At 41.2% G+C, this 27,780-nt stretch overlaps 1 protein-coding gene and 1 non-coding gene across 9 annotated transcripts in view; one reads left to right on the top strand and one right to left on the bottom strand.

Annotated features, from left to right (window-relative positions):
- The window catches only part of SMARCA2 (SWI/SNF related, matrix associated, actin dependent regulator of chromatin, subfamily a, member 2), a 180,299-nt gene that overhangs the window by 136,710 nt on the left and 15,809 nt on the right, over positions 1-27,780 (top strand). For 4 of the 8 annotated variants that reach the window (XM_055294356.2, XM_055294355.2, XM_063609911.1 and 1 more), the window contains exon 28: positions 11,197-11,414. In XM_055294356.2, coding sequence (XP_055150331.1) covers positions 11,197-11,414 — 218 coding nt within the window. Of the gene's footprint in view, positions 1-6,954; positions 7,408-7,977; positions 8,500-9,332; positions 9,429-11,196; positions 11,415-19,899; positions 19,954-27,780 lie in introns of those variants that run through there. The other 4 variants (XM_063609912.1, XM_063609913.1, XM_055294354.2 and 1 more) reach the window with 4 other exon arrangements.
- On the bottom strand, positions 12,278-12,468 carry LOC129490943 (U2 spliceosomal RNA). Its single transcript, XR_008660404.1, has one exon. It is a non-coding gene; the product is annotated as a U2 spliceosomal RNA (small nuclear RNA).

Raw genomic sequence — 27,780 nt, 5'->3', positions numbered from 1 at the left:
GGGGACCATTCCCATCTCCATCAGGTGAGACTAGGACAGGTAGCAGCTGCCTGATACAGAAGATGGCAGCGCAGGCAGCAGATGCTGTGGGTGGGGCAGTTTCCCTTAGATTATAGGATGGCAGGGAAGAGAAAGGCTGCCATTGTTTACTCAAAGGGGTGTGTTATATGTGCCTACAAGCAGCCTTACTTTGCACCATTCCATATGTACACATTCCCATCACTGGATATAGTTAAACACCAATCCCTCAATGACAAATTTTAGTTACCCTATGTAATAGTTTGCTAGAACTGCCATTACAAAATACCACAGATTGGTGACTTAAACAACAGAGATTTATTATCTCACTGTGTGGAGGCTGGAAGTCTGAGATCAAGGTATCAGCAGGTTTGGTTTCTTCTGAGACTTCTCCCCTTGGCTTGTAAATGGCTACCTCCTTGGTGTGTGTATATGGGGTTGTTCTTCTATGTCCATCTGTGTCTTAACTGCCTTTTCTTAGACAGCAGTCATATAGGCCTAGGGCCATTTTAACTCTTTAAAAGCCCTATCTCAAAATACAGTCACACTCTAAAGTCTTGGGGATTAGGACCTCAACGTATGAATTTTAGAGGGATGCACTTCAGCCCATAACACTATAGTATAGCAATTGTGAGTCACTGCACATAAAACACAGACTTTGGGGCTAACTCTTCACAAATCACTGTATACGTAACACATGTACATTTTGATCAATAACTAATCATATCACTTCTGTCAGACTCTGATGATGATTTGTCAGTGAGCGTCTGTTGTTCAGTTCATGCACAGATAGCAAAGCATGTAGTTGTGTTGCCACCTTCTTTCTCAGTGAAAACATGACATTTAAAAAAAATAGTTGATCAGGAGAGGGAATTGGCCACCAAAGATGAAAGGGCTGCAAAGAAACAAGTAGTAGTAATGAAGGAAGTGAAATTTGTTGTGATTAGATGTGAAAATGGCAACAGGAAAATGAAGACAGCACAAGACCCAGGCCTGCGTGAAGCTACAATACAAACCGGATTGAGGCTGGGCACAGTGGCTCATGCCTGTAATCCCAACTCTTTGGGAGGATGAGGTGGGTGGATCACTTGAGGCCACAAATTTGAGACCAGCCTAGTCAACACAGTGAAACTCCATCTTTACTAAAAATACAAAAAAATTGGCTGGGCACAGTGGTGCACACCTGTAATCCCAGCTATTGGGAGGCTGAGACATGATAATCTCTTGAACCCAGGAGGTGGAGGTTGCAGTGAGCCAAGATTGTACCATTGCATTCCAGCCTGGGTGACAGAGCAAGACTTTGTCTCAAAAATAAAAAATAAATGAATTAAAAAATATATAAACCACACTGAAAATGTCCGATGAATATAAAAACAAGGTAAAGTCATCTCAATATATTTTAATGTAAATTGCACTAGGAACAGAAAACCACTTATGAGTATTGAGTATTGAAATTGAGTATTCTACTTTAGATGGAAGACCATAATAATTTTTAAAATCCTGCTTAGTTTGGTTAGTATTCAGGCCAAAGTGTTGAAGTTAGCTTCTGTATTAAAAGAAAATGGTAATTACATGCAGACTATAGGAGGGACTTTTGACTGCCCGTAAAGGCTGGTTTCATTGTCTCAGAAGTCAGCCTGAACTGATGAATGTTAAATGGTCTGATGACACCACTAGTGTAAATAAGGATGCTTCCGTGAAATTTCACCCTGAATCCCAAGATGGAGGCAGGTTTATGATGATCCTGGAATATTTCATGCTGATGGGATAGATCTTTTGGAAGATAACCCTGTCAAGAAGGCCGGGTGCCATGGCTCATGCCTGTAATCCCAGCACTTTGGGAGGCTGGGGCAGGTGGATCACCTGAGGTCAAGAGAGTTCGAGACCAGCCTGGCCAACATGGTAAAACCCCGTCTTTACTGAAAATACAAGATTAGCCAGGTGTGGTGGCTCGTGGCTCATGCCTGTAATCCCAGCTACGTGGGAGGCTGAAGCAAGAGAATTGAACGTGGAAGCCTGAGGCTGCAGTGAGCTGAGATTGTACCACTGCATTCCAGCCTGGGCAACAGTGAGACTCCATCTCAAAAATTTTAAAAATAAGGTCAGGTGCATTGGCTCACACCTGTAATCCCAGCACTTTGGGAGGCTGAGGTGGGCGGATCACCTGAGGTCAGGAGTTCGAGACCAGCCTGGCCAACATGGCAAAACCCCATCTCTACTAAAAATAAAAAAAATTAGCCAGGCGTGGTGGTGCACACCTGTAGTCCCAGCTGCTTGAGAGTCTGAGGCAGGAGAATTGCTTGAAACCTGGGAGGCGGAGGTTGCAGTGAGCCAAGATCACGCCACTGCACTCCAGCCTGGGCGACAGAGTGAGGAAGACTGTCACAAAAAATAAAAAAAAATAAAAGAATTTATAAAAAATAAAAAGAATTTATGTGAAGAAAGATGTAGGATCACAAAGTGGCCATACAGGAGAGAGTCTAGATATTCAGCCAGGGAACATGGTGAAGGTGAACTTGCCCACATAAATGAGGGATGTGGCTATCAAGAAAAGGATGACAATGACCCAGAGGCAGTGATAATGGCGAAAACAAACAAAGTCACAGTAAAGGAACTCGGCTATTTCACGACATTGAAATGGCAAAGGATAAAATGTTGGAAGCCAACCCAAATTTAGGAGTATGGCTGTTTTCCAAGGCATAGAAAAGACGTTTATTCTGTATCGTAAGTTATTTGACAAGAAGACAAGCACTGTTCAAAATGCCCTCAATAGGCCAGGTGTGATTGCTCGCTCCTGTAATCCCAACACTTTGGGAGGCCACAGCAGGAAGATCGCTTGAGCCCAGGAGTTCAAGACCAGTGTAAGCAACATAGCCTGACTCTGTCTCTACAAAAAAGAAAATAGCCAGGCGTAGTGGTGTGTGCCTATAGTCCCAGCTCTCAGGAGGGTGAGGTGGGAGGATTGCTGGAGCCCACGAGGTTGAGGCTGTAGTGAGCAGTGATTGATTACACCATTGCACTCCAGCCTGGTCAACAGAATGAGGCCCTGTCTCAAAGCAAAGCAAAATACTCTGGATAGAGGTTTTTAACAGAGAAATGAAACATTTTAATGCTCAGTGTTTCTAATATTTTAAATTAGTGTACTAAGCAAATGCTTATTTTACTATTTTTTTCCTTCCCCTCTACATGTATGAGTTTTTAATGTTTTGACATAAATTTTTTTAAAGTTGTGGAACAATAATTTCCCATTGACTATTAAAATGACGGTGCACTTTGAACTTGCATGGTTACTTTTATGGTTCCACACTTCTATGCAAAGCAGTGTGTGTGTGTGTGTGTGTGTGTGTGTGTGTGAGAGAGATCTTTGCTGGAAGTGTGTGTATCTGTGTGTGATCTTTGCTGAAAGTCTTCCTAAGTTGTATCATGTTATGTTTTTACTTGAATTATTCACCTAAACCTGGCAAGTGTAACAACCTTTTCCTGATGGTGCAGTTGTCGTTAATAATAAGTTATTGTTTTCTGCTATAACATAGAATAGTCTGGTAGTTAAGGGTGTGGTTTATGCAGCCAGACTTCGAGTTCAAATACTGAAGTATTCTTACTTCTTCCTATTGTATGATCTGGAACAAGATGCTATATCTCTCTGTGCCTCAATTTCCTCATCTGCAAAATGCAGAGAGTAAGAGTGCCTACCTTTTTAGGGTTATTGTGAGGTTTAAATGACTAAATGTACCCAAAGCACTGAGTGGCTGTCAACACAGCAAACATAATGTGTTAGCCAATGTTGCTGCTGCTGCTGGCAGGCACAATGGTGGTGGTAGTAGCAGCTGCATCAGTAGTAGTAGAAGTATTAATGATGCTGTGTATCTGAAGATTTATTAAAAGTTGGGGCTGTTTTTTTTTTTCGATATTAGAGAGCCTCAAACTACTATGCTTTTGATTTCTTCTGTTGCTTTATTTACGTGTTTTCCTCTCTCATTATTGGGCTATTAATGGACATTCTTTGCATTGGCCTCAAGCAGAACAACTACCTCATTCTTATCAGTATCTTATTAATTTGATGTTCTTAACCACTATGGGTATAATGACCTTCTGAAAGTCTGACTTGTTGCAGTAGCATGGAACCCTGGATTGTGGCTCAGTTCCTCATGGATGGCCTATCACAGGGAAGCCCAGAAAAGAACCATTTATTTTGCTCGGGCCTCACATTCATGAAGGTGCCTCCAAATTGCCATTTGACATTATCTCCAAATGAGGTTATGCTCTTAATAGTTGTATTTTATCTGTCTTAAAAGCATTAAGTTATTCTTTGTGAGCATTAAAACTGTATTAGTTTGTTACCCTCTTTTGGCATTTCATTTTTAATATACTGAGAACCTTGAAGTACAGAAGTGGCCCAGGCCCTTCTGAGGAGCCCTGCTCAACAGATAAGCAGATGGAGTTCCTGACTGTGTTAAGAGTAGATAGTAACTTGATTGATGATCTCGGAATAGGAAAGCAGAACTGTATTTCTTGCAGTTCTCCATTGTTTCTCTAAGTCTCTTGCAGGCTCTCAAATTCTCTCAGGTTTTTTGATTCTACCCAAGGGAGCTGAGCATAGCATGTGCCTAACTTGTAAGAACAAAGGTGTCAATACTTCACATTTATAATTTGGCAGAGTCTTCCGGGCCAGATGTTTTGTGGGCCAACCTCTACTAAATCTAAAAGTCATTCTCCAAATAGAGTATATTGTGTTTAATACTGCTTGAAAGGTATCAGTCACATGGGTTCTTAGTTGAACTTATGGCTAAAATAATTTTTAAACTCATTTTTCTTTTTATTTTTTTGAAACTGAGTCTTGTTCTGTTGCTGTGGCTGAAATGCAGTGAGGTGATCTATGCTCACTGCAGCCTCCGCTTCCCGGGGTCAAGAGATTCTCCTGCCTCAGCCTCCCGAGTAGCTGGGACTACAGGCACGTGCCACCACACCTGGCTAATGTTTGTATTTTTGGTAAAGATGGAGTTTCACCATATTGGCCAGGCTGGTCTCGAACTGCTGACCTTGTGATCCACCCGCCTTGGCCTCCCAAAGTGCTGGGATTATAGGTGTGAGCCACTGCGCCTGGGCATTTTCCTTTTTCCAACCAAATTGCTTTTAACGAAAATAGTGTATTAATTGACCTTGTCTCAGATGTGTAAGCCATAGCTCCCCTTTTCCCTTCCTCACCCACCTCCATGTGCTTATGGCATATGGGGAAAGAGAAAACCTTTTTTTTTTTTTTTTTTTTTTTTTTGCAAAAGTGATCTGAGGTTATTGATCAGTAAACTGGAAAACCCACTGTACCAGAAATTCAGTTAAACTGAGGCTCAATTTTCTTCCCATTTATGGTCAGCTTTGTACATTTCAGTCCCAACTCAGGGAGAGCTGGGAGTGCAGTTGGCATCCCAGTTGCCTGGCAAATGAATGAAATAAGAAACAGAGTCTGCTGAGTTAATGTCATCAGTTTATTGAACCACAGTGGGAGGAAAAAAACTATATCCAAAAAAGTCCTTACCCTTTAGAGCAACTCATCTCTTGAATATGGGAAGCATTTGTTAACAAAAGTATAAGGTTTGTGAATAGTTATGTCCTATACACAGTTATTTTCTTACATCATGGATATTCCCTTAATAACCTTTGAAAGAATAAATGGGGATTTTTGAAAAGTTCCAGCCATTGGCCAGGGCAAGACTGAACGTGCTATCTATTGAAATGTGAAAAGGGTTTAATTCTGAAGGAAAGCTAGCAAGATTTCGCTAGTATTATGTGCTGTGTGTTGAGGTGGTAAGAATATGTATGAACCTGAAGTTGTTGGGGTTTAATTGGGGTTAAGTTGTTCCTTAATTTAGAGAATTTGATTTCTTTTCAGGGACTTTTTTTTCTTAGGGGAAAATACCATAAAATTTACCATTTTAGCCTTTTTTTTTTGAGACGGAGTTTTGCTCTTGTTATCCAGGCTGGAGTGCAATGGCACAATCTTGGCTAATCGCAACCTCCACCTCCCAGGGTTCAAGCAATTCTCCTGCCTCAGCCTCCTGAGTAGGTGGGATTACAGGGCATGCGCCACCATGCCTGGCTAATTTTGTATTTTTAGTAGAGATGGGGCTTCTCCATGTTGGTTAGGCTGGTCTCAAACTCCCTACCTCAGGTGATCCACCTGCCTTGGCCTCCCAAAGTGCTGGGATTACAGGCATGAGCCACCGTACCTGGCCCATTTTAGCCATTTTAAGTGTACATTTCAGTAACATTAAGTACATTTACCTTGTTGTGCAACCATCACCAACATCCCATCTTCAGAACTTTTCCATTATCTCAAACTGAAATTCTGACCTCGTTAAGCACTAACTCCCCACCAGCCCTCTTCAGCCCCTGATAACCACTGTTCTCTTTTCTCATCTCTGAAATCATACAGTATTTGCCCTTTTGAGTCTAGATTATTTCACTTTAGGGAATTTGATTTTATGTCAGTTTTTCTAACTGGTTGCTTTTGGAGACAGTAATAATCAAAAACTTACTGGCCAAAGCCCTGAGTCTGAAATTCTGCGTCCAAAAGTGCTACAGTGTGCATTAAACTGGTTAAAATAATGTAGCATCTTTGAGGACGAGCTCTATGTTCAACTTTGTTGTTGTTTAATATTTATTTTGTAAGAAAATCTCTCATACATGAAAATGTAAATGTAAAATTCCACTACTTTGTTGCCATTGCTTTTCTTGTTTGGGGGATCATTACTGTATTATTGGCGTCCAGGATCTCAGCAGGGCTTGAGGGAAGTTTAGCCTGTCTGAATTTTGGAATCAAGTTTGGTGATGTGTGAGCTGTCCCCAGACAGCACTAGTATAATGTAATGGTCTTAACCTGCATTCTTTAATGCTTAGCCCTGGGCTCCATAACCCCACCCCCATGCCCAGCAGCATCCCAGGGTCCTCTTCTGGAATCCAACTAGAGGTCCTAAGGGAGGCGGATCCCCAGAGGGAGAAAGAGAAAGTGTCGGTGGACAGAAATGTGATACTGAAATAGCAGAGTTAGTGTTTGAGTACTGACTTTCCCGTTTCACATGGAAGAAATTTCCATGCCTTGTCTGGATATCTTTAGAATTGCTCCTTTCAGTGTTAAGATGGTTTGTTCCACTGTAGGGGCTGTGCCACATGGCTTGGTGGACTTGGAGAGGCGGAGGTGGAAACAATGCGCAGGAGTTGGCTTGAGGCTTTTTGTTTGCGTGTCCCTGTTTACCTATTCATAATCATGGATCCCCTCTGCTTTGTGATATTGTGAACCACGCATAACAGCACCTCTTTACACCACCGGGTTGAGAAGAAGGCGCCTGAGGCTGACTTTCTGGACCTTCCGGCACGGAGTAAAAGATGTGGTTGGTGTGTGTCAGGATGAGAGGGCCACGACTGGACCCACGTGTGGCCGCTTCCCGGGTCTGCCATGTGCTTTGCTGGCTGCAAAGTGTTTCCTCTGAAACAGCTAATCCTGCATGACTGTCTCCTGCATTTTGTTGTCAGAATGTGCACGCTGCTTTCATAAGAACTAATTGAAGAGGGAGCTAGTTTGCATCTCGTTCTTGCACACCCTGAGTTATGAAAAACATTTCCTTTTAAGCAAAATTGAAAGAAAGAAAAGAGAGAAAGAGAGAAAGAGGGCCAAAAAAAAAAAAAAAAAAAAAAGGTTGCCATCCAGTGGAGGAAGGAGTAATTCCCAGCTTCATTCAGGAAAAACGCAGGCTGAAATATGCTGAACTGTTTTAACTTGACTGGGGATTTTTACCACCATATGGGTTTTTTTTTCGTGACATCCGGAGCGAAATGGGTGCAGTGTGCCTTTAAGAAAAGAGGTGCCTCGCTAAACTTCGCTGTAGTTGTGTTTCACCGTTTCGGTAGGGAAGGAAAGTGTTAATTTCTTATTTGTACACTTTTTTTCCCCGACTTCCTTCCTATTCACTTCATTAAATCTAGAGGCAGTTCAGCATGGGAGCCGTCTGTATGTTGAATTAGGGCTCGCACTCTTGCGCAACACGTCACCAGTCGGAAACTGGGGGTTTGCTTCTGTGATTTATTTCATTATTGTGCTGGTAAAAGGTTTGGAAGGGAATTCTTTTTGGGGGTAGTACTTTAGCATTGTGTAGCAAGTTTTGGGGTTTTTTTGTGTGCCCCCCCAACCCCCAGCGCTGAGTTTGAGTCAGTTGAGCCAGTTTAATAAATAATTTTTTAAAATAAAAGAACAGTTTAAAATCTCCATGAATAATTTTACTTACATGCAGGAGTAATCTTACTCTACTCTTTATGTGCGAAAAGCATCGGGAAGTGTTTAGTGAATTGATTTCCATTAGAAAAAGACCCTTAGAAATCACAGAACATAAAGCACTGCATATGGATGTGTTTGGGGTCTTTGGGGAGGAGGGAAGATGTTTTGTAGCTCTCTGCATTCCTGCATAAAACCTTAGTTTAAGGGGAATAATGGTCAGTACTTTGTGTGTCTCCTTGTAATTCCAGAACCTAAATTTAATAAGGATCTGCACGTATTAGCAATTGTAATAAAAATTGTTTCAGTTGTTCTGTTGGCAATTTAATTTGTTTTCGCTTCTTAGCTACTCACAGATTTAGAGATTTAAAAGTACAAATATCACAAGCTTATGCTTTTTCCCTCTTTTCAAAATTAAGGGGGGTGAGAGTAGAAATATCCTTTTTACAACTCACCCCAACTTCATTTATCCCACTGAGAAGAAAAACAATGAAAAATTTTACAGCATGAAACTGAAAGTGAAGTGTTACAGTTGTTCTGGATTTTCTTTAAAGAGCAGAATAACATATTATATTAAAATATTTGAATCTTAGAACATGTACATTGCTTTTATTTACATGCATTTAATTTTTTAAAAAATTGTCTTCTATTTTAAAAATCATTTAGACTGCTCCAAACCATGCTGCTATTTTTTAAAAAATAAGGTATAAAATACCAAAAAAGCATAGCTTGTTTTAATTTTTTAAAATAAATTTGAATATTAATTTGTTTTCTTACTGGCTTAATTGCTAAAATGCGAGCAAGAATCAGAAACCACCTGAGCTAAAATCTCTAATTCTGCTGCCTGGAATAATAAGGGGAAAAAAATATGATAAGTAGTTGTCAATATTAAAACAGGCTGAAGGAGGAAGCCTTCGGGCCTTGTAGTAGGTAGAATGAAACAGCAGATTTGAGTATCCACAATCCTTTCAGTATTAAATTTTCAGTAAAATAAAATTACTTGTATATGAAAACATAGCCTTTCCCCAGCTCTCTTTTTTTTCCTGATCAGCTGATGAAGAGACTAGCAGCTCGCTGCTTTGCTGGCTTGTTAATTTTATCCCCACTAACTGTGATTTCCGATAGCCGGCCTGCTGATAGTGGTAAGGTAAATATCCTTTTTCGTTGCCGTCTTGAAGATTCAGTAGAACTACATCCCAGGCATGTGTAGGTGTGTAACACATCAAAAGCCGGTGTTCTCCGTATTTCTGTGTGCAACTGGGTGCTTGAGGAGAGCAATACCATTAACTGTTGACAGCCTTGCATGCTGTATTTATTATTAGCATGTTCAGCCTCCAAGATATGCGGGACAATTTCCTTTTCTTAATCTTCGCTTAGCTGCAGTGTGTTTAGCTGTATAGTGGGTGTCCTGCTTTTAGGCAAATGAATATTAATGCAATAATGTGAAGCTTTTTTTTTTTCTCCTTTTCCTTTTTCCTCATAACTCATCAGATCTCGCCTCCTTCATAGTGGTTATCTGAACACTGTAGGATCGTGATGGAAATTGTCTTTTGATTATTAAGGCCTAGGCTCAGACTGTCCCTTAGGAATCTGTCTGTGTGCATGTTGCTTCTATGGATTTGCACATTGGAGGATGCATAGAAAACATATTTTTTTAAAAATCCCACTGGCATTTTTAACATGCCAGGTTGTTTTGTGTTCTGCACCAGGTTTTCTTCACAAAACCTTTCTTTTTCAGGAAGCATTGTACATAAGTGAAAGAAATTATGTCTGAGCTGTAATCACTCTTTATATTGATTGTTATACTCACATGATCATAAATATTAGCCATGTTTGGTGCTGTGGAGAAATGAAGGTAATTGCCTTATGATTAGAGCTCTTTCAGCTACGAGAAAGGATTGATTATCATTTGCATACTGGAGGCAATATTGAGAGGCAGGAGGAACAAATAACAACATTAGTTATTTTGTGTGAGAGAGTAATCTCAAAATGTAATTTAAAGATTTTTTTTTTAGAAAATTTCTATGTTCAAATTTTATGTTCTTTTTTTTTTCTTCCTTTGCAGTATTTTTCCCCTTTATTTTTCTTCTTTTGAGTTTTGAGATTTACCAGGAAAAAAAAAAAGTTTAAACTTCTGGGTCTGTCACATGGATCTTTTAGCCCTTTATGAACAGGTTTCTTTTATACCTGGTTGTTTTTATAGCTATTTTATTATCTCTCTGCATTAGTGCTGCTGGCTCTGGTTTAAAGCAAGCGTTTGCAGGTAATTGGAAAAAAGTGTTTATTGTTTGTGAGTGTGTGTGTTCTTTATCGAATGATTTAAGTGCGTTTACCAAGGAATGTGGCTTTGTACTTTCCCGTTTCCTTGTTTACTAATTGCCACGTTAGAACAAAAATCTAGATGGAATTTTGATTTATATTGTTAATCATGAATAAATTGATGCAAAACCTGAAGAAAAGGTCAAAGCTTAAATGATCGTGTGGATGTATTCTTAGGGATTTTTTTTTTCATAACCCACCCCTCGTTTTGTTTACCTTTTCCTTCCCTTACAGTAATGAGAAAATTAGGGTCTTGTTCTTAAACTGAGCTAAAATTTCATCTGGATTCAGTTATCATCAAACACTTGAATTTATAGATCTTTTAATATTTGTCATATTCTTCTTTACTGTGAGTGTTTTGGGCCTTCAATGTGTTTTGCTCATGAAACAGACTTGAGTTAAAGATGCATTTATCCAATATGGTAGCATTCCTTTTTTCTTCTTCCTCCACTGATTACTGTTAACTTTTACTTTTTTTTTGGTTAATTTCTTTCATTTTATTCTAATTGTTGGAGCTATATATAAATATACACATACTTTTTTTGTCTTGGTTATTTTCTTGTCTTGAATTTTTCTCCTTTGTTTCCAATGAACAGGCCATTGAAGACGGCAATTTGGAGGAAATGGAAGAGGAAGTACGGCTTAAGAAGCGAAAAAGACGAAGAAATGTGGATAAAGATCCTGCGAAAGAAGATGTGGAAAAAGCTAAGAAGAGAAGAGGCCGTCCTCCTGCTGAGAAACTGTCACCAAATCCCCCCAAACTGACAAAGCAGATGAACGCTATCATCGATACTGTGATAAACTACAAAGATAGGTGAGTGTTTGGTTCCTTCACCTCGATCATCTCTCACCAAGACGCTGAGTGGCGCTCCCTGAGGAGCAGGAGTTGTTAAGTTATGCACTTAGGTTTTATTAAGGTTCTTTCTAGTTTGTGTTTTATGGCTTTCTCTCTTTGTACCTGTTTAAAATGGCCACTATTGCTATTTTGTATGATGTTTCATCAGGTATGATTTAAGATAGTTGAAAATTTAGTTTAGATTACAAAATTTTTAAAATATCTAAATTAGAAAAGGATTCTTAAGGACCTCTGAAATACCATCTGAAAATGAAGATATTTCAGATGAAAGGGATTGGAATGATGGAGTAATATATTTTTTTTAATTGAATTGTTAGAGAAAGAAGAATCCTAATATATTTAAGGTAAATATTTCATGTTAAGACTGTTTAAAGCAAAATAGATGCTTCATAGTAAATACAATTTCTTCTCTCCTTCCAACACTTGAGTTTCTGAGCGCTTGAGTTCTCTCTTTCTTCCTAATACCACATAGTCAGCATGGTCTTTCAGCAAATTTACCTTTTTCATGGGATTTTTGGATACAGACTTTGAGAAAGCTGTGCAGGACACTCCTCCCAGGCCATTTTAAACAATGAATAATTATTTGAAAACCAAAGACACTGTAGGGTTGTCAGTCAGACCCATATAGTAGATGAACTAGTTAGGCTACATTTTGGTTAGTTAACTTGGTTTCCACTTTATTATCACATGGTAATGTTTTTATTTGAAGATGGCTTCTCTTTTCAGTTGAAAAATTGACAGGAAACAGACATTTTTACTCTCTCAGTTGCACAGTGGTATTAATCAGTTTTTAATTACCAATTGAAAAAATTTTTTTCTTAAGGGGATGCATCATTCCTGGAGGTACTACAGTACCAGGTCGATGTGTGGAGTGGATGGAGCAAGCTCCTGTTCTGGGTCCCTGCTTCCAAAATCCACTTAACATATTGTCCTCAGATAGAGGAGGAATCAGGTATTAAGCATGTAACAACAGATACTACACTTGATCTTAGCCAAAAGGCTGAGAAGCAGTTAATTACCAGAAATGTTTGACATTAACTGGTGTTGCTCTGTACACCTGTAAGTGTTTAACATGAATAACTACGTTGTGTTTTTAGTTTTTCATTATGGCTTTGCTGAATGCATCATAGCAGGAAAGAAAAATTATTATAAAAATTAAGTGGTATAAAAAGCAAGAAACTTTCCACCATGGGGTTTTACTGTTAAGCCTTTCTTATCTGTAAGGAGTTTTCAGAAATGGGGAAAGAGGAGTAGGTGGAGATGTTTGTGAAAAGGCCAGAATTTCTTGCTCCGTTTTGCCCACCAGGTCTCTCAGATTTTGTGCTATTTTCCTTTTTTCAAAAAATAAATAAGTGCATCCCCTTTAAGGCTTCTGAAGTGGCCAGAAGGGCAACCCCATTCTCCTGGGTTTGGACCAGCTGTTCATTAATGAAGGGGAATGACAGCAATCCAGGAAGGAGATTTTGACCACAAGTCCATGCTTTGTCCAGAGTGAACATGAAAACTTCCTTGTAAACCATGAATCAGTAACTCTCACGTTTCTATTCACCCCTCCAGCTCGCCTTGTATATTTGCCATAGAAAGGGACAGTATTCTAGAAGCCAGCTTGGATTATTATGCCTTATTTTCTCAGTCCCTGGTTTAAAGCAAAATATTACTAAGTAGAGAGCATCACTCTGTATATACATCAAACTTTTTTGCCTTTGTCTCAGGAGAGTGTAATATCTGTTTCTCTGACCAGATGTGCTGTGATGTGTGACAGGCATTTTGTTCATTTCTTGCTGAGTGAGTCAGGGGCTGTTGTAACATTGAGATGGGCCAGGAAAGTCCTTGGAGGTTGAGAAGCTGGGCCTTTCATTCTAAGGTGATGGCTGTGTCTTTCTCCAGTGACATAAAAGAAGTCACCAACAGGTGGACGACATACTGCCAACAGATTTATTTGGTTTTATGTTTTTTTGAGGGGTGGGGGTCAGCAAATACATAAACCGGGAGAGATTTCTTGCAAAAATTTCCCTCCCGTCCCCCACCCTTTTGAACAACCGGAAACTGTGGCAGCACTTTGCCCAGCCCTCCCTAAGGTAGCAATCAGTAGGCATGAAGAAGTGGCCATCCTTTCACTGGCAGCATCATGCTCTAGGTTGCCACCATCTCCATCACTCTCTATTATCTCTTCGGTGTGGAGTGGGTCACCATTTACCATCATGCTTTTTATGCCTGACTCCCTTCATTCATTTGTATTACCTGCTGGTTCCACAGCCTTTTAGTTTATGACTTCCTGGTATACATGGCTATGGGCTGACCGCTTCCCTAGAAACCATCCAAAAATACAGAGTGGTAGATCATATGCCTTAAACCTCAGCTAAGCATTGCACAGTGGTTTAGAGTACAGACTCTTGCCTTGATTTAACCACCTGTATTTGAATCCTGACTCTGACATTCACTAGCTATGGGACAGTTGAGTCATTTACTTAATCTCCCTGAGCCTCAGTTTCCCCATCCCAGAATCCCAGAAATGGGATTCATTACTGTGCCTGCCTCTAGAGTCCTTATGTGTCATCAAGGATTTAATGTAACTCAGGTTCTTTGAACAGTTTCATTATTAATAATCAGCCTTTCAGACTTTGAGGCTAATCAGGTAGGTGAGTGGACCTCTGAGCACCAGAAAGAAAGTGTCCTTGCTGATGCTGATTTCCATGGTTTTATTTCTAGAAACAGAAAATGCAGTTTCAGTGGTACTGTTGATTATGTCTTTAGTTGTACTGTAGGTAAAGGGTATTTAAATATTTCAGCATGCAGATATTGAGTAGCTTTTTCTTTTTAACTTTTCCTTGTTTTATTTGCTTACTTACTTTTCCTTAAAAAGTGTCCTGGTAAGACACATTCTATTAGCTCCCACATTTAGACGCTTTCTGGGGAGTATGTACTAAATTTCCCACCACTGAATGTTTCATATACATTTCATGTTGGTAATCCTCTAGAAAAAGCACTAACTATTTATATTTTGTATTTCTCTTTAACTTGGTACTCAAGTAGGAGGCACTCAAATTAGGAGAGCCTTAATTAGATACAGTATCATATTTTTGGTTGGTTTTAGAAAATGCTGTTGGGAGATGTACATTTCACTGTGTTGAGATTTTTGCACCATTAAAGTCAGTTATTTAAATAGTAACACAACCCACCTGTGAAAGAAATACCACCTGTGCTAACCTCCTTCCCATCACTTTGGTCAAATGTTAGGGCTCTGACAGTCATGTAGATTAACAGCGTATTAAATAAGAACAGCCATTTATATTTAACTGATATATAAGAAGAATTAATTAGCTCTCATGAGACAGTTGTTTAAAAGTTCATGCATGATTCTGGGGCAGATGTATCTTGATATTTTCATAAAGAACTAAGATCATTTATGTGTGTGTTTATTGCTTTTTAGTCAGTGATAGGACTTGTTTTTTAAAAGGAGGGTGCTTCTAAAAATCTGACCCTTAAGAGCCAGATGTTGTGTGGTTCATAAATGTAAAATCCTTCTGCAGTAACTGCTATTCAGAAGTAGTACTGGTCTGCTGCTACTGGCCCCCATCATTTTATTTGCACAAACAGAAAACTTGATATCAAGTAGTCCTGGAAGGCTTTGTTTTGACTTGTTAAGCATGCTTTGTTTTCTGCTTATTTAGAAGCTTTTAAAAACTCATATTCTCAGTTTATGTAATATTTAACCTAAGACTGTTCTTTGAGAAGGGATTCATCCTGTTTGCATTTGTACCCTTGAAAATTGCCCCTGGGATGAGATGTAGAATTAGAGGGTAAAGAGGAGAGTCCGTGGAGCTATTTCAACTCTAGAGACGTGGCTTTCAGTTACTTGGATAAAGAAGAGAGAGAGATTCCTAGAGACATTATTAAAGTTGGAAGGGACGTTTAGCTCTGCCTGGCCCAACTTCCCACAAAACAAATAAGTCCCCCTGCACCACCTCTGGCATGTGGTCATCCACCTCCATGTGGACACTCCAGTGTGAGCTCCCTGCTTCAGAGCAGTTCTTGACACCAAAGGACAGTTCTAAACACATCACCATTTCCTACATTAAAAGGGATGCAGCCATCTGACCCCTGGCTATTTGTTCTACTTGGAACCTCAGAGAATAAATCTGTTCTCATTCTGAGAAATATCATTTAAAATGTATCAAGAAGCATATCTACCTCAGGACATTCTTCTTCAGGTTGGAACACTTCACTTTGCTCTCTGAGTGATGCCTAGACATTGGCCACATTCCAGTCTCCTAGTGTCCCATTTAAAACATGGCGCCCAGAACTCCAGTGGGGTATTCTGCTCATTAATTGCAGGGTGGTTGGCTTTCTTGTTCTGGACACCAGAATTATGTTAGCATAACTCAAGGGTGTGTTTACTTTTTCCAGCAACCTTGACACAGAGTTAACTCATTGAATATGTGACTTGTTGAAATAATCCCCACTCCCCACCCCAAAACACACATACACAGCTCTGATTTCATATGAATACTGCCAAGGTTAGCTTTCAACTAAGCATAACTTTTTTGAACCTATACCTACTGATTGTATTCTTATCCCTGTGTAGTTTCAGACTTACTACTTTTCATCCCATCATCCTTGCATGATGCTGTACCTCTAAATTTCTATCTGTGTAAAAATTATGTTTACTATGTTTACGTATCTAAGTTTTGTCATCCAAAGATTTGATATAAGCTGTTGCTTAGAAACTTAGACAAAGGGCAGGTCTCTGTGACATACCCCTGAAAATCACTTCAGGTTGACATGAATATATTAACCAGTAATCCTTAAGGTTGGTTACCCATCAATGAACTCATATAGCCATGCTCTCATGTCAGCCACATTTATCCTTTCTCAGCATTATCAAGAAAGGCCAAAACCACGATACACCATGGCTAGCCTTTCCAATCTATCAACCTAGAAACCCTGCCGAAAAAGTGAAATGAGGTTAGCTTGCCATGGCTTTTTCTAAGAGACCTCCTGCTGGCACTTAATGATGTTATTTATCTTTTCTAAATAGCCCTGTGGCATCTGAATAATTTCTTCTAAATTTTTACCAAGGGTCAACATCAAGTGTAACAGTCTTGAATTTTCTTTGTCATATTGAAATTGGGACATTTGCTTATCTCTAGTCTTCTGATTCCATTTTTATGCTCTGTGAGTTCCTAAATGTTATTAGCAGAAGCAATCTACATGCTTTTCCAGGATGTAATTAGTTTGCAACTGGACACTTGAACTTACTTGAAGTGGCTTGATATGCTCTTTCTATCAACTCTCCTATCAGGAGCTTTTGTTCACCGTTTATTATGCCTTGCTTTTCAAATCTGAGCATTGTTCTCATTCCTGAAGAATCTGGAAACAGAAAGTGAGTAAGGTGTCATCACCTCCTCCCTCTCTATCAATTGTCTGAAGACGATTTTTTCAGAAGCAGTCCACAGGAGGACTAGCCCTGCTGTCTGTAAAAGGGTTTGGACATCAGGTCTAGTCTTGAAGATGGATGCAGCAAAGCGATGGATGAGGCAGGAGATACCTGCCTGGTCAGTCCAGTTGGTGAACACAGCTCCGGTGCACAGAGGGGTGGCAGCCACGTGGCTCCTGCCTCCCTGACACTCTTCAGTCTCTGCTGTCTTACCCTAGCTGGGAATGTGTTCTTGCCGCTAAATTTAATAAGCCTTTGTGGTATCTCTGGGAATTGTGGTAAGACTCAGCTTGTCCTGAATTTTTAGTTCTCACATTGGAGAAAATCATTCATTCTTTCTAGAAATATTTCCTTCATTGTTTTCTTATTTCCAGGACTGTACTGTTGAATATAATTATAGGGTAAACGATTCCATGTACTTACCCCCACTAGCTCATCATGCAGTGGAAGAGATAGCTTTCCTATGCGATATTACTGAAGAGGTAGCTGGCCTGGGGAATTCAGGGAAGTAGGGGTCATATGAGCCCCATTATCTGAGGTTACAATGACATTACCTGGTACTTATAATCAATTTAGGACATTATAATAACATTTACCTGGGAAAATGAGCTTTTTTTTTTTTTTAGACAGAGTTTCGCTGTTGTTGCCCACCTGGAGTGCAATGGCAACCTCTGCCTCCTGGGTTCAAGCAATTATCCTGCCTCAGCCTCCAGAGTTGCTAGGATTACGGGTGTGCACCACCACGCCTGGCTAATTTTGTATTCTTAGTAGAGACAGGGTTTTGCCATGTTGGTCGGGCTGGTCTTAAACTCCTGACCTCGGGTGATCTGCCTTTCTCAGCCTCCCAAAGTGCTGGGATTACAAGCGTGAGCCACCATGCCCGGCAAATGATCTGATATTTTATTACATTATAGCACCTTTCTAAGAATTTGGTAAACTACAAACCTGTGGACTAATGATACTTAATTCCTATACACACTGAAAAGTAATTTGAAGCATTTTTTCTCATTTTGAGTAGGGCTGAAACTCTGTTGAAGGCCCACATATAATCAGCCCATTCTCCAGAAGGGCAGGGCTCTTATTTAAAAATATTGCCTTGTTCCAAAGCTTTCTCTGTCTCGGAAGTTCTTTATTTGAAGCGCTTTGGGTATTACTGTGTCAAAGGCTTTCCCACACTGATTATCATCTCAAGGCTTCATCAGACCAGTGGATCTTTACACTGGCATTCATACTGTCTTTCTAAAATAAGTTTTAGTAACAAATATTTTAAACCAAATCCATGTCATTATGTATTTATTATTTTTTGTTGCTTTGTTTTAGGGTTTTAAAAATTTGTATTTTTTTTCCCCCAAGCCAATCAGATGGCTGACCTGCATGGACTCCTTATCAGAATGGTTTGAAATTGTTCTGCTGGGATCTTTGGTTGTTGAGAACCCATTGAGTTGTAATCTGTGTCAGTCTTAGATGACAGAGCCATGCCTAGCTTCTCTGAGTTATTTACAATCTACTCTGTGAAGTGTCTAAGGTAGTACTTGTTTTCAGGTTTTCCTCCCATCACTCGTGCACATTCGGAGATGACATGGTCTACTTAAGCTTCTGTGTCTCCTTAGTCAGCACCATCATTAGCCCAAGGTCCTAAATGTGAAATGATAAACACTTTCCCAATTCTGTGCCTTATTGCTGACCCTCAGAGTCCCCTCACCCTGCTCCTAATTGTCCCTGCAAGACACCCATTCATCTGCCTCCTCACACCCTGTCTTCCTGAGGCCTTTGCACTGCTGGCCTGGCCTGGCAAGCTGCAGGGTGGACTGCGTGCCCTGCCTCCAGTCTCTTCCTGTCCTGGCTTCTTTCTGACGCACCTAACTGGTCATTTCATGTTGTGACTTTAGAACTCTTCACAGCGGCCTGTTGCTTACCCGATGATGACCAGACTTCTTAGCATAGGAGAATGGTTATCTTCCACAGTCTGAACCTCCGGATCTTCCCAACTTTGTTTTCCAATGCAGCTCTCCCAGCTCTCCTTATATTTCAGACATTCCAAAGAACTCTGTATATTTTGAAGAGAGCATATGTGCTTCCACCCCCCTGTTGATTGGTTTATGGATTTATGCTTTTCCCTCTCTGCAACACCCCGACCCTCCACTGACTCTAAAGCAGAATGGGGCAGTGACTCTGAGAAGGGATTTATACGTGGACAGGCATAGGCTATGAATGCCAAAGGGTGCTGTCTACACCTGGAGGGAGATCTAGAGGGTATGGAGGGTGTTCCCAGGATCTGTGAAACCTGGCAGCTGCTACCCTGCCACCACACAAAGGGACACCAACATAGCAGTTTCAAAAATCCTCAACTGAAGAGGCTTTTCTAGAGGCTTGTAGAAGTGCCCAAGACCCCAGGTGGTGGTTTATTTTCATTTCCCACTGAAGATCTTGAATTCAGTGATCTATTGAAAAGGAATAGAGCTCTTGGAAGCAGAGCTGACGAGTTAGATGGTGTTCAGACCCAAATTGGCTGATGCTTGGAATACCTTCTCTGTGCAGGCTACTGTAACAAAGCACTTTGTCCTATTTAATTTTTATGACTTTCTGAGGTAAGTATTTTCCCCATTTTACAAATGAGGGGCTAAACTCAGATAGACTAGCACTACCTTCCCAAGATCACACGCACCTCTAGCCAGTGGCTGCCTGTCTTCCACCTTCTGGAACAGTGAATGGAACATGTATAGAGGGAACAGGGTAACAGGAATTTCTGTGTGTGATGGAAGTAGGAAAATCTCAGAAAGGTTAGGAAATCCACTTTCTCCCCATTTTTAGAGAACTGTGTTATTTTTCTGAATGAGGTTCCAAACATAACCCCGTGTAATCTTCCTAACAAGGCAGGTTGGTGAGGAGCCTGAGGCTTGCAGAGTAAAATGACTTAGGCTAGGTCACCCAGCCTAGGAACAAGGAGCCGGGTGGGGACGAGAACCCAGGTCTTCTGACTGTAGTGTTCTTTCTACTCTACCGCAGGTGTAACGTGGAGAAGGTGCCCAGTAATTCTCAGTTGGAAATAGAAGGAAACAGGTCAGGATCTGTCTTGTATTCCCCTATCTCTAAATACAGGTATCCCTCGGTACATGAAACAGATTGAATCATAGAATCGGCCTTTGGAAGCAAATTTCTTCGGTCACCTCCTGATCACCCCTACTTGGAGTGCGGGATAGAGGCACAGATACTCTTAAACACCTGTCATGGCTTCTGAAGTTGTTTGTGCTGTATTTTAATCTGGCTGTGTCCATTCTATACATGCACTTCTTACAAGGGTATTGGGAGCCCTAACTGCAGCATCTTGGAGATGGGTTTCTGTTGCTTCCCCCTCCCTTCCAGCGCAGCTTCTGTTGTATGTTCCTTGGGCCTCTTTAACTCTGTGCTGTCTTGGTTTAGAAGCTTAATGCAAAGCACCTGTAGTGACTTGATCTCCTGCGAGACATGAAGAAGCGTGCATGTTCACGCTGTGTCTGCATTCCGGAGTTGATCATGGCATGCAGAGGGCAATTGCTGAGTTGTCTCTTGTTTGTGTGATGGGTTAGGTTTCAGGGTGTGACTCCTGGGCCTACCTGTTGTGTGTAGTCCCAAGCATCTGAAGCCAGTCTCTTTGAACCTCTGTGTGCCTTTGCTTCTGTTGGGTAGAAAGCAGAAATGCTTTTCTCCTAGAGGCAGTGTGAATATTAGATGACATTGGTTGAGCTGGAGAGTTGGATGTGCATGATACGCCAAGGCTAGGGGCTCTTATTAATATAAGAGAGATAACATTTCTTTCTCCCTTTCAGTCAACCTCTACTTAAAAAAAAAGTTGATACAGTGCTTTATCATCCATATTTCAATTTTTTCAGCTGACCCAATAACATCCTTTACAACATTTTCTCCGCCAGCATAGGATCAAATCTAGGACTGGAGAGAGAGAATTGAGGATGTATCCTGTATTTCCGAATGAACACAGATCACTGGTTGTGGCATTCTTCTTTATATAAGGAGATTAAAAACTACGGGTGATTTATACTTACCCATTTTTGTGTAGAGATGAAACTGTCGGGCAAGATTGTCAATTTTTGATGTTTCTTATTGCAGTTCAGTAAACAATGACTAATCCTGGAAACCAGGCACATAAACTGTAATGTCCATTGAGAAACATCAGGAATTTTGTTCTGTATTTGCCATTATGAGAAAGAACTCAGTCTGGATTCTGACTTGGAGATTGAAACAACAAATAGTTGACTTTATAAGTTTGGGCACTTCAGATAACCAACTTAGGTAAATACTTCCACCCCTAATACCTAGAAAGGAGGCCTTCTGGCTAAATGGCATGATGTAAGCTAAATGCTCCGCCCAGGAAACAGGGACAGGCAGGAGCTCCTTTCCCTCTTTCCCCTCTTCCCTCAAGATGGTCATGTGACCATGAAAAGTAGATCAATAACTTTAAAGGCTATTTATTGCAAGTCCCCAGTGTCATGCCCAGGCTTTTTGAGGGGAGATGACATGACAGTGTATGGTTAGGAACTAGATAAATTCATTTTCACTAAAGACACATTTAAACTGTAATTTCCAGAGACATAGCAAGGGGCTTGGTATTTGCTTCCTCAGGGCTCTCTGGAGTCTGTCTTGTCCCTTGCTGTCTGTCACACACACTTCCTTCTCCCGTAAGCCTGAGCTGACAACATGGTGTTTGGAGACTGTATGACGATGAATTAACCCTTTCTTCAGAAGAGTTTTTAAAAAATCCTTGCTTCAGTGGTCGAAAGAGGCTCTTTGTAAGTACTGAAAATGGAAAAAAAAAAATGAATTAAATGGAGATATTTAAAGCACAATCGGAAAGAGCTATGTCAACAAATAATGCAAGTACCCGATATGAATGACACATATACACAGGGTGGGATGGGAACGGATGGGGCAGGAGTGGAGAGCGCTTCTAACTGGCTGTGAGCAGAGTGGGAGTTTCTCAAACAGACGGGTGAAGGGAGGATGGGTGGGGGGGCAGAGCTTGTGGTGGTATGTGCGGGAATGGGGGATGTAGCCATGGAGGCATGGAAAGTGGTCCCCTCTAGAGACTACACCGTCTCAGTGTGACCAGCTCATTGGAGACAAGGGAAGACTGGGACAGCCCGGGTGAGGCTGGAGAAGCCTGAGAACAGATCCCGGAGGGCCTTGAACAGCAAGCTGAGCAGGAATTTTGATGTACTCTTCTAGGAGTGGGGTCTTGAGGGCAATCTGTAGTCATCGCAGTGACTGTTAGGAGCACTGTTTCAAGGAGACCAGCGGAGAGCACACCTGAGTTCTGGGCGTGAGTGTGCAGGGACCAGTGTGTGATGTCTGTCGTGTGGGAGAGGGGAGGCGACACCCAGGGAGCCGAGATCAGCCCTGCAGTGGAAAGTAGAGAGCCAAGAGAGGATCATGGGGATACAGTCAGATTTGTGTTCAAATCTGATAGTCTGTGAAGGATGGATCGAAGGAGGCATACATTAGGAGAATGTTGTCAGGTAGTGGAGGAAGATAGTCCTTAAAATAAGGAAGTGGCAGTAGGTAGGAAAACAAGGGAATAAGTACTCAGAGGTAGGAATGACAAGACTTAGGGGCAGTCTGGATGTGTAAGGAGGAGAGGAGGAAGGAGGAGGAGGAGGAAGAGAACTCACATAGCTCCTGGATCTCTGCCCTGAGTGATCAGTGAATGGCGGTGCCATTTACAGAAATGCAGGTGGCGGGAAAATTGGTGTGTGTGAAGGCACTTGTATGTATGTGTGTGTGCACATGTGCATGTATGTAGTTACCTGGCCCTGCATACACCATCACAGGACAGCTGAACTCTCTACTTGGCCATTAGCAGCCCTTGATGTTGTGATTATGTTGTTAGTATTGACCACTATGTCAGGACCAGCCAACAGGCTCTTTTAGGCAAAATTTATTTTTAGTACCAGACATCTTGTATTACTTTAAATGAGGGCGACAGGCTGTAATGATAGCTCTCAAGCCCAAGCACCTCTGCATTTAGTGGCTCTAATTTCATTATGGAGAAATTACCATAAAATAGTACTGTGACCAATTAGATACACTTTTAGGAAATTTTAGGTGTGGGTGAAGCACGGTTTTTCATTCATTCTCTGTTTCTGATAGTTTGGACCCAGAATCAAGCTTGACAGTTTATCATATAGAGTAGCAGCCTCCTGAGATCGGAGCCTCATGCATTGTCTGGTGCATGAGCATTTCATGATGCTTCCCAGAGTGAATTCTTCCAACTCTAGCCTTCCTACTCCTTCTTAGAGATTCCCAGTACAGCCAGAGGCCCTGGGAAGTCTTGCTATGAAGTCAGCTGTTTAACTGCTTAACCCAGCGTCTCCCAAACTTACTTCCAAAGAATCCGCTTTTCATGGGACACTGTTACTAATCCATTAAGCTAGTGTTCTGTGGAGCACACTTTGGGAAATGCTGAAGTACAGCCCAAATATTACATTTAGTGCAGAGAGAATCTGCTCAGGGAGATGTGGACTCCAGTGCTTTATTTTGCCCTCATTACAAATATTGATACTTTAAATGTTTACTCAAATAGGCTGCTTTGACTCCTGGTGACTCGATACTTATTTATGGTGCTCAGCCAGTTATGCCCACATACAGCAGGTGGGCAGCCCACAAATAAACTTAGTCCGTCTGTTTTCCGAGACACAGAATGATTCCCCTTATCTTCCAGCATTAGCCTGGCCCTGAAGCCCCTCTTTCCAGGGTCTCTGCCTCTCAAGCTCCAGGCCAACACCAGCATAAAGGACCCCTCTCTGAAGGAAGGGAAGGAGGCTCAGCTGGAAATAACAAAATGGATTTTCTTACAGGGCTGACACACTGTTTTCCAAACCACTCTATAAATGTTTTGATTAAAAATGGATTGCTCTGAGAGATCGCAGTTATTTGGATATATATATGTCCTTGTATATTCATGGGGGAAAAAAATCTGTCTCATTCCTTTAGAATCACACCTAATATGTCTTCCTTGAGAATTTATTAAAACAGCCATTGTAGGAAAAAGCAGCACTTCGGTGCCTGCCACGACCCACCCATTTAACAAAGCAACGTGTGGGACTTGGGCACAGATGGAGAGGCATTTGATTTTGTCTGCAGAAGCTTTGTGCTTTTTAATTTGGTCGCAATTCAGCCAAAAGCTTTGAAGCATTTTACCATTAAGAAATGGGGAAGCAAAGGCCAGGCACAGTGGCTTACACCTGTAATTCCCAGCACTTTGGAAGGCTGAGGCAAGCAGATTGCTTCAGTTCAGGAGTTCGAGACCACCCTAGGCAAGATGGCGGAACCCTGTCTCTACAAAAATGCAAAAATTAGCTGGCATATTCCAGTAGTCCTGGCTACTTATGGGGCTGAGATGGGAGGATCGCTTGAACCTGGGAGGTCGAGGCTACAGTGAGCCCTGATCATGCCACTGCAGTCCAGCCTGGGGGACAGAGTGAGACCCTCTCTCAAAAAAAAAAAAAAAAAAAAAAAAAAAGAAAAAAGAAATGGGGAGGCAGGAAAGGATCAAAGGACAGAATATTCAGTGGAAGGGAACGTGGGTTCTTACATTTTGAAAGACAGGCACGCTTTGAGTCATCAGCAGATTTAACGTCTACAAGGTGGAATGGCAAAAACTGTAGAAATGGCTGGGTAACGAAGCTGCAGGTCATCCAGTGTCAGTCTATCATCACATTTAGTCAGATGGGCAGTGGAGTTGTGTACCTGCACCCACTATTATGAAATGTCAAGTGAGAAAAAGAGGGTAGAAAAGTAGCCATCCTAAGACAGCATTTCCAAAAGCCAAGTGATAGCTGACAAATCTCAAAAACATTTTTTCAGAATGCTTGTTTCCCCCCCCCCCCCGCCACCCAATACACACACAAAAACACCCTCTAGATCTTATGTCCTGTTTCAAGCACCTTTGCTTTGTAGTAATAAATGCAGTGGGAGAATCCTGAAGAAATGTATAGAAACTGAACAGAAGATTCTGATGTTTGTAACATATAACATATTAAAACTTTTGTGTAATAATTCTATTCTTTTTATTTGTTTGGCTTTATGTGATAGTTAAAAAGTGTCAATTGGTAAAATGTGCTGTTTATGGTGATAAAAATAAAAGTTGGTCCTATGATCCTTAAACATCATTTCTTTGGAAAAATAAAATTAGATATTTGACTTATAGCATGTTTTCTTTTTTTCTTTTTTATTTTTTTTATTTTTTTTTGAGACGGAGTCTTGCTCTGTTGCCCAGGCTGGAGTGCAGTGGCGCAATCTCGGCTCACTGCAAGCTCCGCCTCCCGGGTTCACGCCATTCTCCTGCCTCAGCCTCTCCCAGTAGCTGGGACTACAGGCACCCGCCGCCACGCCCGGCTAATTTTTTGTATTTTTAGTAGAGACGGGGTTTCACCGTGGTCTCGATCTCCTGGCCTCGTGATCTGCCCGCCTCGGCCTCCCAAAGTGCTGGGATTACAAGCGTGAGCCACCATGCCCGGCAGCATGTTTTCAATGAAGGTAACCCAGTTAAAGTGTTTGTTGGGACCTGCTTTATGGATAAGATGGTTCTAAATTACATTCAATCATAAATCTTCATTTTGGTGAATAAGAGTACATTATTAGTTTTCATTATGCTTTGGCATATCTCCTTCTGGTTGTTTCTCAGTGCCTCTTTTAAATCCTTGTTGAAGTTGAAGTTGTACTGCACTTAAAATTTGATATCCTCTTTTTTTTTTTTTTTTTTTTTTTGAGATGAAGTTTCGCTCTTGTTGCCCAAGCTGGAGTTCAAATGGCACGATCTCAGCTCTCTGCAACCTCCATCTCCCGGGTTCAAGCGATTCTCCTGCTTCAGCTTCCCAAGTAGCTGGGATTATAGGCGCACGCCACTACGCCCAGCTAATTTTTTTATTTTTGGTAAAGATGAGGTTTCTCCATGTTGGTCAGGCTGGTCTCGAACTCCTGACCTCAGGTGATCCGCCTGCCTCGGCCTCCCGAAGTGCTGGGATTACAGGCATGAGCCACCATGCCCGGCTTGTTGTTGTTTTTTTTTTTATAATGACATAACAAGCATTTTTTTTCTTCAAAATACATAATTTTAGACTCTCTTGCATTCTATTACTTGTTCTTTCCACAACTGTTAAACATTTTGGCTGCTTTGAATTATTTATTTTAAGTAATCCTGTCATGAACATCTTGATGATTATCTGTTTCAGCCCAGAGTAGATTACCAAAAGTAAAATCATGCATCAGAGTGTGATTGTTTTTAAGACTCTGGACAAAGTCTTGGTGCCTTTCTTATTGAGCTGCGTGAACCCTTTTCAGTCTATTAACAGGGAACTTTGTCTTGGTAACTCAGGGACATTATTTATCTATAGTCCTTTATGAGTGTTAGGGTGATTTTTGTGGTGGTGTTGAGACAAAGTCGGCTCTGTTGACCAGGCTGGACTGCAGGGGCTTGATCTCAGCTTGCTGCAACCTCTGCCTCCTGGGTTCAAGCCATCCTCCCACCTCAGCCTCCCAAGTATCTTGGGACTACAGGCACAGGCCACCATGCCTGGCTAAGTAAGTTTTGTATTTTTTTTTTTGTAGACATGGGGTTTCTGCATGTTGCCCAGGCTGGTCTTGCATTCCTGAGCTCAAGCGATCAGCCTGCCTCAGCCTCGCATAGCGTGGGGATTACAGGAGTGAGCCACTGTGCCCCACCATTGGGGTGATTTTAACAGCTACTAATTCCATGACCAAAACAAGTCTACTGCCATCCCACCCTGTTTTGCTCTTGCTTCAAGGGTCTGGGTGATTATATTTCCAAACTTTTTAGGAATTATCACCAATCAATACTCAATAAGGCTGAGATGAGAGATCTCAGTAGCAAATATGGAGTGCAGATACTTGTAACACCTGCTTCATGACTGGCTCACGTTTCTTCAGGCTCTCTTCATAAGTAGGGGCACTACTGTGGTCTAGTAAATTCTTCAGTGATATGTATTAAACTTCATAGGAACCTGAACCTGAAAAGCAGCAGCACACTTCACCTAGTGACCTGCAATGTTGACCCAATTTTTAAAGTTTTCTTCCCAAATGATTTTGCTATGTTTGATTGCTTTAGGATTGTGATAGCTTTTCTGTAAAATCCTTCCAGCCTCAACTGAGTATTCTCAATCATGACATCATTTTCTTATTGAGGCAAGATAGTCACATTTTTACCCTTATTAATATAAACAATTTATGTCAGCTGTGGTTAAGATTTCTTTCTCAGCACTATCCATTAGGTATTCCGGTCAACAGATCAGCTTGAGCAGGTAAAAAAGAAAAACCATAAAAGAAAAGACCCTCACTAAATATCAGTTTTCGTCTGGTCCTGGAAAAAAAAAATCATTAAAAGATGTAACCAGTATTCTAGAAGTAGATTTCTTTTCTTTTTTTTTTTTGAAACTGAGTGTCACTCTTGTTGCCCAGGCTGGAGTGCAGTGGCACAATCTCAGCTCACCACAACCTCCGCCTCCTGGGTTCAAGCAATTCTCCTGCCTCAGCCTCCCTAGTAGCTGGGATTACAGGCATGTGCCACCACACCCAGCTAATTTTGTATTTTAGTAGAGAGGGGGTTTCTCCATGTTGGTCAGGCTGGTCTCAAACTCCTGACCTCAGGTGATCCGCCCGCCTCCGCCTCCCAAAGTGCTGGGATTACAGGCATGAGCCACCGTGCCCGGCCAGAAGTAGATTTCTTAACTAGCATATCAGCCTTCAGCATGTCTCTAAGCTTAAAATATAATCAAAGCTAAAGCTGACATTTATGTAAAGTTTATAATGTATGCAGTCACCAGTTTAGAGTCATAGGATAGATGTGGAATTACACTTTTGATTTGTGGCGGTAATGAG

Source organism: Symphalangus syndactylus, chromosome 9, assembly GCF_028878055.3.
Source record: "Symphalangus syndactylus isolate Jambi chromosome 9, NHGRI_mSymSyn1-v2.1_pri, whole genome shotgun sequence".
Taxonomy (NCBI): Eukaryota; Metazoa; Chordata; class Mammalia; order Primates; family Hylobatidae; genus Symphalangus; species Symphalangus syndactylus.
The sequence above is the reverse complement of the archived record's forward strand: the minus strand, read 5'-3'. Positions and strand labels throughout refer to the sequence as shown.